Here is an 18842-nt window from a genome sequence, read left to right as displayed (position 1 = left end):
GTGTGTATTATGAAATGGTGCTAGAGTGTGTAAGTGTATGACGTTAGCATGAGCATATGTGTGTTCGTAAATGGTGTTAGCATCTGTGTGTGGGTGTCAGTATATGATGTTATCGTGAGTTGATGTGTCAGCGTATGGTGTTGGAGTGTCAAGGGTGAGCCTAGGTTTAGTGGCACCTTGGAGTGGGAGAGGAGGACCAGGAGAAAGAATGTGTGTATGTACAGTAAGTGTACAGTGGTAGAGTGGGTGGGTATTAAAATGAGTTTACATGTAAGTATGTATGCATGTTAGTTATAGGGAGACCTTGAAGAATGTTTACTCCCAGATGCCACTAACCCTATAATTGCTCTTGTTCTCATAAAAGTGTAAAAAATGTGATGGGTGGAGCACTGGTTAGGACAGTGGAATGGACATGGGGCAGGCTGATGGGAGGGTGCATTGGGCCCAGTTGTTAAGACTTGTACTGTGCAAAGATTTCTGTTGGCGGCCTGGACTATGGATAAAGCAGCATCACTTAAACTGCATGTAACTAATAATATTCAGTATACACTTTGATGCAATAGAGCCATAATATTAAATTGCTCATTAATAATCATAATAATAACAACAATCTACAAATGGTATTAATGCAAGAGAAAAACATTGTAAAGTATACAAAATTTTGCTTAGATATTCAACAAAAATTTGTTTTTCCTAAGGTTTTACAGAACTAGTGGTGAGCTTCCGGGTAGTAGGTGGTAAAGACTTTTGTCCTGGTGGTTTGGTAATGGTCAGACGTGGACCCGATGGTATAGATAATGAGTGTTTGGTAGACTTTATGTTCGAGATGTTGTTAGCTGGTTCAGGCTTCGTGTTAGTTGTAATAGGTTTTTGATCTGTAAAAGAAACATATACATAGGAAGACTGTCCAAGGTCAGGGACATTAAAATATTGAATTTTGAAAGTGTTACACTTGATAGACTGCACTCAAACTGCTTTCCTATTAGATGTCGTATGATAGGAAGGTAGTGCACTTATCCTAGTGCTTAAACTATCAATTTATCAAGGTAAACTAATTAATGCACTGCCATAAAAATAAATGGTGCAATTAATATAAAGCTTGCTTTTTAGTTTATTGTTTATATGGATGCAAGTATAAATAAATGCATAGTGTGTTTTGAGTGATAGGAAATAGTTTGATGCACCTCCACATATGGGCCATAAGGTGGCACCATTAGGTCAGTAAGTAGCAAATGTATGCAGCTTTATGCCAGTTTACACAAACTGTGATACTACATAGTATCAGTTTGATTTTATACATATTATATAATTTTGTTTTGATAAGCAAATATGGTTGTGATGATACCCACACCCAGATTCCTTGTGTGCAGGTAAGCTTGCCTGAAAAGCAATTAAAACAATAAATAACTATAACATAAGCGTCTATCACCAAGTCTTGGTCTTAAAGGACACAAAAGCACTGTAAAATGAAATGCTAGCCCAGATAGAATATCTGTCTTCACCAAAAGGGGGATTGGAAGGAGTGTTTGTAGGGAAGTTGTGGGTTCTACTCCCTGAATTCACTATGCATTTTAAGGGGCAATCCCTAGAAAATCCATCTGCAAGAAAAGTCATGGCCCCCCCTGGACAAATGGGGATTTGACTGTTGGCCTATGCAGAAATGCTTTACGTCCTTCTCCTTCATTGGTCATCTTTACAACTTTGTATCAAGCAGGTATATAAATTGGGGTGGCACTTTTTTACTTCCTTTTCAACCAGGATCAGACAAGGAGAAGATCTGGAACTTTTTCTTCAACAACAAGTGGTATCCGCCACAGTGGTGGCCAATGCACTGGTTTGAAGCTCTTGGTGAATATGATGGGTGTACCTTCCTGATGTGCTAACTTGGCCGTCGGCTAGCAGTGATTAATTACTCAATTTCTGCAGTGATTAACATGGATTAATATTGTGTTTAGTCACAGCTGTGGTCACCTTGGTCACATGGTCACCTTAAATCAGCCACAGTGGAAATTGGGAGTTGTCCACTGGTTTAGAGCTCTTGGTGTATTTGTTGAGTATAACCGTCATGATGTGCTAAATATCCCATCAGCTAGCAGATGGTTAATGTCCTCAAGTTGGCCTTGCGGAGGATATGTGGTGAATAAAGCTGTGGCCAAGCCCTTGTCCACATATTCGTGTCTGGTGTCTTATTGGGGAAGGGTATTCTATTGATATATGTAGGGATGCTATAGGCCTAAATAGTCATGTGAAAGGTATTTCTTAGTCAGTAAGAATGGTTTTTATAGGGACATCTCAGATGGACTGGCTATTGGGCAAACAGAAATACCCAATGTGCGAGTGCTCAATGGTCTCTCCCACATATTTTTATTTATGTATCCAAAAGACAGCTGCGGGTACACAATCTTATTAGCAGCTGGCTTAGATTTCAGCTATTCTTGAAGCGGATGTTTGTGTGGAGGGTTGGCTCTTCATAATGGAAAATGAAGTAAGTGAAATTAAACTGCAGCTCTCCTTAATTAATATTTCCCACTTATAACCCAATAACATTACCTTTTTCCTTGTTCTCCTGTTGAATCCCATACCTCACATTGGGAGGGAGCAGTTCTTCCAAATCTTTCATTATTTCATTAGTTGTGCTTGTGTTGTTTCTTTTGCTTTTTTCTTCTTCACGTTTCTTTATTTTTGCAACAATAAAATGATCAAATTTATAAGCAAGAAACCCATGCTCTTCGTAAAATAACCGGACATTTTTTTTCGTCTTTAATAATATAACAGGACTTATATCATCCTTCTCTGCATAATACAGGTGCCTTAATTAGTTGCTATTAGAGAGAGACAGGCATTTGGGGAAATATGAATTGGACTCTTGGATACTTCACTCTTGGTACTACAGTATGCGCCCAGAGCCTCTGGTCTCATATGACAAGTTATTTGGTATGCTCAACTATGTCCATTTTGATTTATTTGGCCAACTCCGCAGGAAGCTACTAAGGTTTTTCTGCTGGCCTGTGATGTAGGCTTCAAGTGAGCCATGGTTGGGGCCAGTCTTGCTTAGACAGATACAGTATTGAACAGGCCAGAACCCTTATACCTATTTCAGAACGTAAACGTGTATAATACATAGATATATTTTTTTAAATGTACATACCCTCTGCATCTTCTTCTTGAATTCAATGTTGGCATTTTTGTACGCTTTTGATATAGCATTAAGGTAATATATAGCAAGCCTACATAATAAAAATAAAAGACCATCTCAAACAATGGAACTGTAATTATGAGCTACAGCTAATAGGATATGTTTTAGTAAAATGCGCCTAAGGCATATAAGCCTGCCAGGCATCCTTAAAATAAGCAAATGGACACATGGAAATCACATTCTACTATTATAAAGCTTTCTGTTTACAGAATATTCTGGGATGATGTATATCTACCCTGACTATGTGTGTTCTTCAGATAATGTTCAAATATAATGTTTAAATTGATAAAGTAACAAAATATGAAGTACACAAAGCAACCATAAATTCAACAACTAAATTTAAGGTTAAAGATGAATTACTCAATTTCTCCAGTGCTTAACATGGATTAATATTCTGTTTAGTCACAGCTAAAAAGCATCTTTGAATACATTAAGGGTTACATATAAAGAGCAATTCTGTGGTAAAGTTGTAAATGTGGTTAGAATGCTACACTGGTTGATTTGATGATTGCATCACATTTAGCACAGTTCAGCAGCTCCATGCATAGACATAACTCCCAAGAATGTCTTCAACCATTCCAAGCTTTTTATCCACTCAAGTTAACCAAGATCAGTTCCTGTTACCTGAAATCTGACCCTTTGGTTATCTCCACTTGTATAAACAACCGATATATATTGTTGAAGACACTAGTGCAGGCTCAAAAAAACATATTTGTTTAGAATCCCATATTTTAAACAACTTACACCATAAGAAGAACAACTGCTATTATAACTCCTGGATTGGCCACATAACCAAATAAGTTACTAATAAAAGATGGGAAATCCTTTTCCATTGTTTCTTGAATGACATCGTACATTCTTTGTTTTCCACTACAAAAAAAGGGAAAAAATATGTAATTGGGAACACTTATATACTAATTTTTACATTAATAAAAAAATCCTAACCTTACTTTCTAAAGAATAATTGGCATAGAAAGCACAAACTGTGGCAATATTGCCACCAAATGATATCAAAATTGGAGAGTATACAGTAAATACATTATGTTATCTGTGGGTTAAACATAGAGAGAACGGTGTATGCCTGTGGCCAACCAAACAGCAATCCCTGTTGCCCTTTTATCTGGTATGGTGTAGGGAGGAGCTTTAAATTGTGTGCTGCCCATGCCACAAATGGCATGGCTTCTAGCACCCAAAAACATTGAACTAGCTTCTCAGTGTATCATATAGGTAGACCAGCGAGGGAGAGGAAGAGGTCCCCTTATCTACCTACCATCACCTAGACATCAAGAGTATAAGCCTGCAAACCCCCCATACAACAAGCTAAATAGGGATGAATGGGTCATATATACAATGGTGCATGTGGAATGATTCCTATTAGGCATACATGCAAACTCTCTTTATCATAATAGGTTTAATTAAAAGGATAGTCATGAAAAAGGACAAATGGAAGATGAATACGAACATTAATATTTTTCCTATTCTTAGACAATACATGCAATATTATGTATATATAAAACATACACAGCATTCCCTTACCTGAATGGTCCACAATCAAAAGAAGGAGATAGAGACATTATGGTATATGCAACAGGAAGGAGACTCATGAAGAGAACAAGCAGCAAAAGTCCCATATAAAAGTTATTTGATTTGGATGCTTTGAAAACACGTTCATGGGGGACATTGCTGCTCATTACAGCCCAGCACTGTAAGTACATTGATGACAGAAGACGCAGAACATTCACAACAATCAAACCAGGGGCATAAAAAGCCCCCATCCTGTAAGGAGCAAAGTAAGGTATTGTAAAAATCAAAGAACACATGGGTTATAAAACACACTGTTTATTTATAAAAATATTTAACATAAAATATATTTAAATATAAAAATATATGAAAACATTTCTAATGATGTTACCCCACCTTCAGTTTTGCCCTTCATGGGGACAATAGAAAAATCACTGACTGTCAATCTACCTGTCAACCATTTATGAATGCATCTGGAACCAATCATCATGAGCAGTGGGAGGTACATTATTCTTGGGTATAGCCATGGACAAGTGCCTTCAGCCTTTAATTGGGAACCCAACTATGGGAAAAGAATGCTTTGTTTTTCCATCTAAATACCTATGTATATACAGTGCCCTCCGCTAATATTGGCACCCTTGGTAAATATGAGCAAAGAAGGCTATGAAAAGTGTCTTTATTGTTTAACCTTTTGATCTTTTCTTAAAACAATACACATACTCAATACTCTTGTCTCATGGATATCAAACAATTGCAAACACAGATAAAAAATGTTAAATATATGTGTTGCACATTTATTAGCACTCCTATGAATTCATATAAGAAAAATATATTTTAAGTATATTTCCATTGATATTGTGCGTGCCAGTATTAGTGAAGGGGCACTGTATACACAGAAATGTAACTGTATTGCTCAAAGTCATTATCTTAAGTTGGGCAGACATTTAAGCAGAGTATGGTTTAAAAGCAATAATAAGAGAAATTGTTCATTTGTGGATAAAATTAAATTAACATCATTGTTTGGTTTTTTTGTGGTCCTTACCAGATCATGCCTTGATTGAAAATAAGGCCAAGAACATTTCCACTGATATCAAATTCAGCGTAGGATGGCTAAGTAAAAAAAAAAAGAGTGCATTAATAAAATTGTTCAAAACATGAAGGTACTGCAAGACGTTTGAAATGTTTGTGATTAGAAGTGGATGAAAGCTGAAGATCGCTCCCACTGAAACCTTACTTCTTCAACCAGATGCCTTGTAATTCCTGGAGGACAAAATATCCATGCAAAAGAAGCTGGAGAAAAAAATTCTGTCACTCAAATTAAAACACCACATATGTTTGCCTATGAGTGTGTTGTGACATTATGATGGTCATATTACATAGACGCCAAACCGTTTTGACACAATGATTCTTTGCCATGGGATGTGAATGAAGTTTATAGTCCAGCTCTGTTGACAATGCTTGAAAATGAAGAGGAACTACATCCAGAGATGAGTGTATGCTGTCGAACATTTGTTATATTTACATTTTTTATTTCTTCAGTGCCAATAAGGAACTCAAAAGCAAATCCGTTTGTTATGTTGTTAAAGGAACTTGAAAAAGACAAGGTTAGCTACTCACAAAACCGTATTCCAAGTCCCAACACCAACAGTAGTTCAGAAATCTGACGATAACAGCACGACCGAAATCACCCATAAGGATGGTTATGTAAGTCACTTGTGTGTCAGATATGGTAAGCTTTACAAATTCCTGTAAAGATATAGAGAAATGACTTTAGGAAATTTGTATCGTCATACTATAATATACCCCTGATGTTCTATATATGTGTAAGATGATTAAAATAAAGTATTTCATGCAAAAATAGAACTGTGGACTCGCAAAGAGAATTCTGTTCCACAACTATGATATTATATCATTATGATGTGACATCACTTTCTTCCCTAAGTCTGGTAAAACTGTGAATGGGAAATAAAAAGGTTGCAAATTCTGGGTTCTATTAAAGTACGTGATGAAAAATTCAGCAACATTATTTTATAACAGATGAATCACTTACAAGACCCACAGTTGTTTCCCAACATGGTCCACGGGGCACATCAGCTGGGTTCATAGGTGATGGAGTACTTCCATTAACTGAGGATGCATTGTAATAGTTGAACAAGACCCACTTAGTTTGATTCTTTATAATCTCTTCTTCAGCTATCTGAAACAAAATATTAGTGAGTAGACTACCAGGTTTAGTGGTAATCTCTTGGATTAAGACATCACACAGGTATATTATCTGTACCTCTGTTCGAAGATGGATTTACGTATAATAGATACCCATTTACTCATCTGAATACCCATACATGTATTGAGATGAATAGATGGACAGACATACAGAGATGAATGGCATAATTTGATTTCATTCAAAAGGTTGTAGGGTTATTAGTAGGTAGTCAAGTTGAGTTTGTAGTAGGAAAATCTCAGTTAGGATAAATATGTAATTTAACATCTTGACTTCATAGTCAACAGCAACTCATAAACACTCAACTTTGATGCTAATTAATTCTTGAGTTGGCTGTGTTCAGCATTATCAACCAAGTTTACCCTATAGCTTGACTTCTTGTATTATAGTGTTGTATCTTATTCTACAGCCTCAGAGTAACCATCAACAAATAATATTGTACATGCACATTCAATTTTACTTCAACAATTGCTTCACTGCTTGTTTTTATAAAGTATGAAAACGAATTAGTCCCCCAAGGCATGTTATCATGTCAAACACCTCATGTAGCTTTTTCAAATTTGGTAAATTAATTACCTTTTCATTTACATCATCAATTAATGCCAGCAAAAATGTATACAAATTTCCAAGAAACAGAGCAAATATTCGGCCAAGCTGCCATTTTAATGCCAGTCTAGGATGATAATTTTCCATCACAGCAATTGTTTCAAATAGAGGCGGGCAAAACATTGACAGCAGCGACATTACAATCTCTATCTGCAAAAAAACCCAAAAACCTGCTGTATATTACTTATGAAGATGTTAGTTCATTTAAATACAAAAATACACATTTTAACTGACCAATAGAGCATAGGTACTTTGTTATTAGCTTGGTTTTGAAGATGAAAATAAAACAAAACTACTGAATGAGTAGATGTTTCATTTTTTATAATAATACATTTAAAAGTTCAGACTACTGTTATAATATATAGCGGTATAGATTTAATGCTGTGAGCCCATGCTGTAGACATCGGCCTCATCTGTATGCACAAAAGAAGCCATCTTAATTACTTATCATGACATTTGCATGGTTATTTCTCAATTCTGCAGAGGTAAAACATTCCCAGTATCTGTAAAATGAATTCATTGATTGAATAAGCAAACAGAAAAAGCTGTTCAGGCCCCAAACCCATTAATTCACTAACTGGCTGGTATATATATCAAATTATTATTGTAATCATACCTCATTGTTCTGATACCAGCTTATTTGATCCATCTTTTTAAATTGCTGTGATCGTTTAACAACAAAGAATATTAGATAGCCACTTCCTCCGAGACAAATTAGAATCAAAACATTGGCCAGGACAATTAGAAAACGTCTTAGGTGAACATTTTCTTCCTTTGTATTTTCCTGTTCATCCACAATGGATTCCTGTCCATGAATTAGAATAAACACATATACTGGTATATCAACTATTGTTAAGGTAAATGTATAAAAGCCTAAATGGTCTACACAATCCCTTCATTGTTATTATTTCTTAATATTTTTAAAAAAATATCTGTGGACTCTTTTTTCAAATAATACAAACATACCTTGTTTTTTTTGAGTGTTAGAAAAAGTGATCTGGGAAATTTGCCTAATTTAAAGAACTGGCCCAATTATTTATTATTAGTCCCATGGTATACATTGGATAAAGGTCTGGCTGGGTGTAGTTTGATAGTGTCTCATGAATGTTGTACATCCCATCAGCTAGGGATTTACCTGTTCACATGCAGCAGTTACACATAATGCATGCCCCCACTTTCATGATTAAGTTCATTATAAAAATAAAGAAATTAAAGATATCACTCCTACTTAAGGAAAATTTCTCTGGCTTAGTCAAAATCATTTCATTTTCATAATTGTTATGTGCACCCCCTGCCACACTGGGGTGGCATTCATGTTTTATTAGTTTTTACATGTTACAGGTAATTATTGTTGACCTTATTTGCATTCACCTACCCAGAATTCCTTGTGGTTGTGGCAGCACCATGGGATTTCTGGGGGGGAAAAACAAGCCTTCTGGCTCGTCTGGTAGATGTGGATGAGTGTTTAATAATGCTTCTACTACCCCCTTAATTTTAGGTGGAAGGGTTTTCCATCACCTTTACCCGCCATAACTTTTGTTATTGGTATTTTTTACATGTTAAGGAGCATGTTTAATTGGACTCTCTATTCGCTTAAGTCTCCTGTGATAAACATTGAGTATCAAAGTCATTTGAGAAGGATTTATTCTGATTTGATTACATCTTATACACATTGTTTTGTATTGACTTTTGTAAATTCCAAGATTTGTATTTACCTTAAAGATGGTTGTAATTGAAGCAAATTTATTGTCTGCAGTTTCAGAGTTGCCAATCAGATAATCCCAACTTGTGAACATTTTCCAGCTGAATATAAAATTGTCATCATCCCCATCTGCCGTGCTTTCATTTATGTTTTTTGCCATTCTTCAAGTCAACAAGGCAATGGGAAAGTAAAATTGGATTAAAAAAAAGTACAAAAAGACACATTTACTGAATGATACATCCCAAACAATGTGTTATTATTCAAAGGGGTACTCTAAATTTCTTTGTTTGTTCGTTCAGTTAGTTTGTAATTAGGATATAAAGTAATGTGTACTAAGTAGTTAGTTATTAGTTAAAGAAGAACAGGGATCTCCAGGAGGCTTCCAATTGGCAAGGACCAGCTTGTAGGAAGTAGACCAACTTCTACAAGACATCATACTTACGTTCTTATCACAACAATTAGACTGTATCCAAAAACACCTGCACCAACTAGAAAATACGCCAGAGGAAGTCTGTATTGGAGAAAGCCGATTGTTCTCTGATTATTGTAGTACCCATAAAACAAAGGTGAGTATTGTAAGACTCCCTGTGGGAAAAGAAGTTTTAATCATATTTAAAACACGGCGGTGTTGGCTTCAGTGCATGGTGACCACATCAGCCATGTTTTCCAGGACACATATAATTGTTACATATTGCTGACCAGCCCAGATAAAAACTTTATTTAACATGGAGGATGTTAAATAAAGTTACAAAAAAAAAACCAATGTTATAATTTAAGTCCCGGACGGCGCCCCTGTTGCCATGGCGCCCTGTGCGGCCGAACAGGTCGCACACCCCTAAGGCCGGCCCTGGTCATACATCCTGCAGACTGCAGGGCAGCATTTTATCTGGGCTGGTCAGCAATATGTAAAAATGATATGTGTCCTGGAAAACATGGCTGATGTGGTCACCCTAATTCAGTGTCTTTAATAACACCCTCACAGGCATTTGAAGGCACAGATATCCTGCTAAACCACAAGGAATTACAACCCAAATTGTATGATTCCTATCACCACCTATTGGACAGGTATCAAAACTAAGAAGGATTTAGGTTATATAGCTTTCATTTTCAGCAGTTATACATTTTTTTAATAATTCAATCAAATAAAAAGAATCAGGTATTGTAAGACAAGCTAAATGAAAACAAATCATTAGCAAAAAAACTTTATACTTTACCCCAAACTCACTAAGCACGTCATAATTCATTGCTGTTTCCTGTTCACCTCTTGGTACAGTCTTTCTAGGAATACTTCCATACGGTAATCCCATTAAGACCTGTTTAATAGATAGAACCCATTTATTGCCAGAACTATATTGCGTCAACAGTAGTGTCAGCCACAATCACCCCTATCCATGTCCAAACAGTTAATCATAAAATCTCACTACTCACTGTGAAGTTGACTGGTCAGTTGTGTTAAGGGTTAAAGCAACTGACAGACTGGACTGAGATTGCAAGACATTGTAGGCAAACACTCACACTACTTTCATATTCACTATATGTGAGTTGTTTGAGAGGGAATGTGAGGTACTGGGACTTTTTTTTTGCAAGTTTCAGGTTAGTGCATGTGTGGGCAAGTACTTGTAGTTTAGTGAATAGACCTAAGTGGAAAACTGGAAAGGATCAGATTCAGATTTGTCCTCCATGTTCAATCAAATGTCTTGAGACTCCACACTGCGTTAAGCAAAGCTCTTAGAATTCAGCTTCATATTAAACCAGTTTATCTGCAGCAAGAGAATAATTGACCCGAAAGGGAAGGTCTAGTAACATGGCCTTTAAAATGTAAAACTATTCTGAAAATGACCATAAATGGGCATATTCATTACAACACAGACAAAAAACTTTACCTCTGGAATGACGATCAGTCCTACCACTAGTCCTAAAAGGACAATGTTGACACCATACATCCATCTAAGGAATATGAAGTATGATGCCACTGATGATCCAAAGTGACCTTCAAAAGTAAAATTTTAAAATGATCTTCTTTAGACATTTTTTTAAAGAAAATAATGGGATGCTGAATATTTAATAAATGGTAAAATGTTAACGCACTAATTAAAATTTAATCTATGGAGTACATGCATCCCCTTGCATGCAATCTGGACTGTTTAATTTATGAAAACTCTATACCAGTTCTACTATATGGTGCAACAATCAAGGGCACAAGAACATATTTTTCATTTTGGGGGGGGTTGTTTTGCAGATATAGGAAATAGAACACAATTACACTCAGCAAAATTGTGCATTGCAAGTATTTTCACAATAATCTTTGATCTCCCTCAATCAGAGGGAGAAGAACATTAAGAATTTTGTTTCCTAAGTGTCAAGATGTAAAAAATTACAATATATAGAAAAATAAATTAACTGTAAATATAAAACTAAATATTTATAACTTACTTTCAATTTCTTTTATTTTCATTTCCCAAGGAACTAATGCAGTTTTAAAATTGTCGAAGTCCCTTTTAAACTTCATCAATTTCTAGAAAAGTAAAAAAAAAAGTGTTCTTTTAAGATTATGTAATCTAAAGAGAAGTTTGTGTTGTACAAGCCATAAATGATATCTGTGAAACCAGGCACAGCTATAATTTCAGAAATAATTAATATTGTCCCGAAAGGTGCACATTGCCAGATCTTAAGTTTAACAGACTTGGTGATCCAAGATTTGTCATTCATTTGGTAATTTGGGTGCTGTGCTTTAGGCATTGCCTATTGATAGCCACCAAGACAGAAATTATGCACCTGTATTCTAAAAATCGCCCTATTATATTTATAAATAGCATAATGGTATTCATACAATAGCAACATTTTGTTGAATTATGGGTACTACTCAATTGATATGTTTTACAGGGTAAGTTGAGGCTTCCCTTCTAGTTGAAAATTACTGGAAAATGATATCACTACATAACATTCTTACATTTTAAGCAGCAATCTTCCCAAAGCTTTCAAATATTACTGTGGACTATGAATGCTGTGATATGGCAATGGTATTCATTTATGTTATTGCTATTTTTTATTATTGTTAAATGGAAACAAAAAAGTTATTTGTTAGCGAACCATAAAATGTACAGATTTTTTTTGTAAATTTAATATAGGTTAAGGTGTTCCCTTTGTTTCTACAGAACCAAACAAGTCATAAAAGTTATTAGTGTATGCTATACTATGCTGTCATTGATTTACAAAAAAGAAAATATTGTTTTAATGTTGTTATACATACCTTGGTCATCATGACTTTGTAAGCATACAGTTTTCTCCCTTTTCCTCTTCCCAGGCTTCCTTCAAATTTCTCAACAAAGTCTTGCGCTTCCCTGTTAACAGAATTGATCTCACTACTGCTATATTTTACATCTCAATGCATTTTAAAGTACTGTTAAAGAATTTGATGTTGCATATAACACAGGAAGAAACTGTATATGCAATACTATAAATATAATTGTTATTGTTTAGATAAAAATGCAATTTACCAAAAGTCATTATATGATATTCCAGCAATGGTAATTTACAATAACACTAGCGTGCTTGGTGGTGTGACATACACGGTCTAATACAGTTGTAGATCATTTATACAAGCTAAGATTTAGATGCACTGCCTAATTGGTATGGGGCAATTACTTGATCATGTGCAGCTTTTTTGCCATGCGCCAAGGCTTGCATCTGATACTAGAAATCAGCTTTTTCTTTTCTTCTATTTGTTCCATTAGCCTTTCTCTTTCACCCTCTGAAAGGCTTTCTTCATCAGAACTTGAGGAAGACGAAGACGATGAAGAACTGATAAAGGAAAATACACAAACTTCAGAACCAAATTCATGTCACATTTGTTGTAATCACAAATGGCCGTGCACTTTGGTAATGTGCGTAATCTTGTTATGACAAGGAACTGTCACCTCAACTTTAAGCTAAAATAAAATCATTTAATAAAATGTATTTATAACTTTTTTCTGTTTTCAGTCATTCTCGGTTATCTTGAAATTAGGTTTAAATTTGAGAGATTATTTAAATTTAATGAAGTAAAGAGGTGGGTAAAAGTTTGGAGTGCCAACAAGCAAAAACAGGACCATTTCTTGTGAGAAAAATGTCTGTTACCTGCTGTCTTTCTTTTTCTTCTTTTCTTTCTTGCCAGTCTTAGTTGGATTTTTGGCATTTCCTTTGATTATGCCAGTCCCCTTTGCATTAACTATTTCTTCTTTGTTCATTTTTATGTTTCCGTTTCTTTTCTTATTATTCAGATTTCTGGACTTATTTTCCCTTGGTTTGTCAGTTTCATCCTCAGAATCAGTCTCAGAATTATCGTCTGCCTCTATTTCTCTTCTTCTGTTGGACTTTTTTCTTAAAATTTGCTTTCGTTTTGGTAAAGAGATTTCACTTTCCTCACTCTCGCTATTTTCTTTATTGTCAAGATGATTCTGTAGATATCGAGCCTGTCGTCTGTTTGTTCTGTATCCTAAACTTGAATCTGTTAACAAAAACAATAGTTTTAATACAGATTTAATATGCATAATATAGTAAGCATAAGAAAATATGCACTTCTGTAAAAATCTGTGTTTTGCAAATATATATACTTGAAGTAAATGTGAATTTTATTAGTTACCAAATGTTACTGTTGTTATTATCATTGAGTTACATATTTTTTTGGTTAGTTTGGTCACCTTCATTGCGTGTGATGCCCAGCTTTCAGAGCTTATTGAAGGCATGGCAAATAGGGTTCTCGATCTGGTCTCTGTACCTAGGAGGGTGCTTGAGTGCCGTTAATTACTACTTTCATTCATATCCATAGTCTCACCAGGTTTGAAAAGAGTGGTAAGCTGAAAATGATGTCACGTCTCATAGCTGTGCTCTGTTCCGACATACAGAGATCACAAGCATAAGAGACAGAGTGAGGGCAAAAGGGTCCAGCAAATTCTTCCTGCCCCAGGTTTTAGGAGTTCCGAGGGTACCCTGGATGACATGTACACTCAAGACTGTTCGGGGGTATTTATCTTTTTATCTTAGTGTTAAGTCTAACTCATTCTATTATATCATACTTGATCAAGGCCATGATCTATATATTGCTAGGTAAAGTTATTTAAAAATAGGAACTAGGTGGAATGTTTCAAAAGAAGCACAATAAATAGTAAGTGTTTGTACTTGGCCACATAGGGAGGATAATGGCTATATTTTCTACTTACCATCTGTTTCTGTTTCTGTGCTATCTATGTATCCATCAACATCAATCCCAACTGCAAGGAAAAACAAAGATAACAAATTCACTAATATGAATGTTTAATCTGTTAATTTCTTATAAAGAAGTAAACAAAAATATGCACAAATATCTCTTGTTGAGAAGTATAGCCATTTCAACATGTGTAATAAAGATCATAGAGATGACAATTGTTTTTTAGGATGTGGAAATCTAGAAATAAGATGGCCTAGTACAAAGTTATCATATCCACAAGTATTAATTTGCCTGAGTTTTTATTTATGAAAGGGACACTAGCTGTAAGATCCTTTTAAATCTATATGCTATCCCCACACTTCTGAGGACATCAAAACAGCGTAAAGTAAGAACAAGATGAAATAGGTATATAATGCCTTTCTAACCGGTGGCAGTAGACAATAATTCCCAGCTATAATGTAAAATGACTACATATATAATCACAAAGATTACTCCTCCATATTTGAATTCATGTAGAGACACCTATTGATTTGTTTTTCCTTTCATGCAATTTCAAACAATTTCTCCTTTTGATTAATAAAACATATGATAATATACGTAAACAGTGGTATCGAAAATGATATCACGTGATAGCTATTAGGATACAAAACTTCCTTAAATTAATATAGGAGGTATCAAATCCTCCATAAATATGAAAGCAAAAAAAAAAGAAAGGCTACTATTAGAAATAATCATAAAAGGAAATTTTAAAACAAAAAAAATAATAATTATATATTCACAAAACCAAAATCCTAAAAATTTAAATTTAAAAAAAGTCTAAGAATCAGTTTTAAGAATGACAAAAATATGGCTAATGGTTATTTCTAAATTAAATAATATAAAATGTTTTTTACTCATTTTGCAAAAGAAGGGGTGTTTTGTTGTTTTATGACTGTGGGAAAGATTCTTACATTTTTAGTTTTCTCAGTTTTCTATGTAATCGCATTTCAGATTAAATATAAATTGTTAAAATAAAATCATGAAAAACATAAAATATCTCAAGTTATAATTGATAATAATGATGATTATTATAATGATATTAATACAATGGTACTAGTACTAAAGTGTTTAAATAGACAAGCGTTTCTCTACACATACCTTCATCCATTATACTCTCCAGTCGACCTTTCATTTTTTTAACCATGATTAAAAATTGAAATAAAAAGCAGTAAGATTAAAATTTTCAAGACACTTTAACACCTTCCCGGTGAAGCGCCCACCTCCAGATAATTACACTGTGTGTTCTGCAGTGTCATGTAATCCAATCTAATGTTAATAAATAATAAACTATTGGTCACACCCAGTTTTTGCACAAAAGACTTGTAGTAAGTGTGTCTTGGTGGTGACTATGGTACTTATTGTCAGGCCAACAAAGGGGACCTTGTAAAAAAAATACTGTATGTTTCGTATCGTCTGTTGTTTTTAAATATTGTTTATGTATTTTTTTTCTCCCATTGCTTATATATAGGCCTGTCTAGTCTGCTCCTTTTTCTTGATTAAGACCGTAATCAGTTTTTTGTCTTGTCTTGTCTTGTTTTGTCTTACCAAATTGAATTCATAATTGCGCTCAAATTAACTAGATACACCCAGACATGATAAATGCTCTGTTGAATCTAACTATCAATTAAATAGAACATGTCTTGCAAGGTGGAGTAGGCTACAAGTAGTCTCAAACAGCAGCACATCTAAAGAAATTCGAGAATAGATGAGAAGCAAAGTCATTGACTATCAGTCTGGAGAGAGTTACAAAGCCATTTCTAAGGCTCTGGGATTCTGGCAAACCACGATGAGAGCCCTATCTGGAGAACATGCTTGTCTCGCATTTGCCAAAAAAGATAACTTGCTGACCCCTGAGTTTTGTGGACTGATGAGTCAGTGGTTCGAAGTACTCAAGAAAGTCCACATCTCAATGGCTCAAAAGAAACAAAATGAAGGTTTTGGAAGGCTTTGGAGTAGCCTGGCTAAAGTTAAATCTAATTTAGATGCTATGGCATCACTATAAAAAGGCAGTTCATGGTCAAAAACTCTTCAATGTGGATGAATTCAAACAGTTCTACCAAGATGGGTAGGCTAAAACTCCTCCACAGCAAAGTAAAAGACTTATTGCCGGTTATTGCAAATGTTTCATTGCAGTTGATGCCGCCAAGGGATGATATGGGTTTTGATTAACTCTTTACCTTCAATAAATTAAATGATCAGGTAAAAGCTGAATTTGGGGTTTATGTTGTTTTTGTCTTTTATTAAAATCAGTTGGATGATCTGAAACATTTAAATGTGAAAAATAATCATAATTTTCATACAGAATTTGTTGTTCCACATTTAATCACACTCTCTCACACTGTCACTATCTTGAGAGTTCTCTGAATGTTTCCCTACCTTCTCTTCTGCATCTTCTTCATCTTCTCCCTTTTGTCTTCTCTATTCTGTCTTCAGCCTTTTATCTTCTTTCTTTGTCCGTATCTACATGGACCTAATCCAGTGGCAAGCACCATCATAGATAGATGAACAAAACAATCTATACAATGCAGTTATGTGGCTGGCTGATTCAAGAAATCGTCTGATCCAAATGAAATACCCAATGAAACTAGTGCTTTGAAATATATTTGTTTGGTGTCTTCTTTTGCATCAGGGATGTGTGATGAGTTTAACTTTAACAGTATTTATACCTTGAGCCCTCTGTAGAGCTTTGAGATACAAACATTTCCTCAAAAATAAAAATGACTTCATGCAAACATTAATTTGTTCACTCGGAATGGGCGATAAAAAAGGGCCACAGTTGTGTAATGTAATTGTTATGCCATGACTGAAAAAATGGTGCTTTTAACATTTGAGACAAACACTACAGCTATCTAACTTTTTTTAGAGTAAATATGAATCCAATAGGAACACCCAGAATTGACAAGAACCGAAACAATAACACCCGTAACTGTTGATTAAAGCAGTCACCTTTTGCAGACTGGCAGGTTGCATGCAGTGTAATTTGATCAAACAAACGTGTGTAAAGTTAGGTGAGAAATGCTATGAATGTTTAATGCATATGTATGGTAATGTTAAAGAAATGCAATTTGTGGAAATTACTTAAATTCTGCTGTGCTTAACTTAATACTATTTTTTTTACAGATTAGGGATGGGGTTTAGGTATGTATGTTAACAATTAATAATTTGTTATCTGTGGCTATTACATAAAAGTTTGCTTGTATTGATTCACTTGCAGAAAGTCTGTGGAAACACACACTATCTCTCCCACTCTGCTTTTCTCAGACTCTCCTAAACCTAGGCTCATAACTGATACTCTAACGTACACTCACGCTAACACCATACACTGACCCATACAAACACCATATACTGCCTCATGCTCATGCTAACACATTCTTTAAAGTGTTAGGCACACACGCTAACACCATACACTCACACATCCACTTTAACATCATATGTTGACGCACTCATCCTCTCTTGTCATCCGTATAGTTTACAAAGATCTCCCTCCCCTGCCTCCCTCTTGCCTCATGTGAAACCCTAATCTTCAGTGCAGCTCTTGTGTCAGGGTTCCTCTCTGTCTATTTTATACAATTTCATGCCTACATTCAGCCACTAGTGGTCACCCTTCCCTCTCAGGAGCAGTTGTTTGTAATTATTGGGGACAAGTGAGCCACGTTACCTGGATGTTAGTCCTGCCTTTAAACACCTGCTCTGCCCTCCAGTCTGGGCCTTTGCATTTGTGGTGTATACAGCTCTGTTGTTTCTCTGCTTCCTGGTCCTGTGCTGTTTCTAGCATTGTTCTGTTGAATTCTACCCATTTTGTCCCCACTTATCCTGACCCGTATGTATGTTATTGAAAGGCTGGTTGCCTTGAAGTATCAAGGCTATTTAGTGTGTTTGTGGTGACTTCCTCTGCCACCATATTGCAGATTAAGGACTGAAGAATGAGCACTGTGTAAATTATTGGTGCTATATAAATAAAAAATAATAATAATAATAATAATAGAGAAGAGAAGGCAGAAGCGAAAGTGGTCGACAGAGAAGGTAGGCAAACAATTAGAGAGCATAAGAGAAAGAGAGTGTGAGAAAGTGATAGTGAGGCATCAAATTTTGTTCCAAAGTAAAACATGCCGGCAGAAACAAATGGACAGGGAACGAAATTCATTGCCCAAAAACAAATGGGCCAAAAACAAACCTAAAAATTTGTCTGAATTGTTTTTGGCCCATTTGCGTGTCTAGTTTTTTTTTTGTAAAAACCAATCCACCACACAGTGATGTTACAAAATGTATACCACAAACCTTTCAGTTTATTCTTATAGTTTGGTGTCAAATTTGCATGAAACAAAAAGTGGAGTCATGGAGTAGCAAAAAATCTAAATTTAGAAATGTGATG

The 18842-nt window shown here is 35.2% G+C and overlaps 1 protein-coding gene across 1 annotated transcript; it reads right to left on the bottom strand.

The window, feature by feature from the left end:
• Positions 1 to 693: 693 nt before the first annotated feature.
• Positions 694 to 15614, bottom strand: LOC128502393 (transmembrane channel-like protein 2-B). The gene is made up of 20 exons (XM_053472233.1): positions 15569 to 15614; positions 14445 to 14495; positions 13582 to 13732; positions 12892 to 13053; positions 12497 to 12587; positions 11680 to 11761; positions 11130 to 11236; positions 10461 to 10559; positions 9689 to 9831; positions 9260 to 9407; positions 8161 to 8349; positions 7515 to 7694; positions 6768 to 6914; positions 6335 to 6463; positions 5760 to 5827; positions 4733 to 4972; positions 3939 to 4066; positions 3149 to 3228; positions 2551 to 2674; positions 694 to 875 (listed from the first exon to the last, which is right to left on the bottom strand). Exons 1-20 carry the CDS (start codon positions 15612 to 15614, stop codon positions 694 to 696), a joined length of 2547 nt encoding a protein of 848 aa, XP_053328208.1.
• Between the last annotated feature and the right edge of the window lie 3228 nt (positions 15615 to 18842).

The sequence above is a fragment of the Spea bombifrons genome, chromosome 1 (genome assembly GCF_027358695.1).
Source record: "Spea bombifrons isolate aSpeBom1 chromosome 1, aSpeBom1.2.pri, whole genome shotgun sequence".
NCBI lineage: Eukaryota > Metazoa > Chordata > Amphibia > Anura > Pelobatidae > Spea > Spea bombifrons.
Note: the sequence above shows the minus strand (reverse complement) of the source record. Positions and strands in the feature narration are given on the sequence as shown.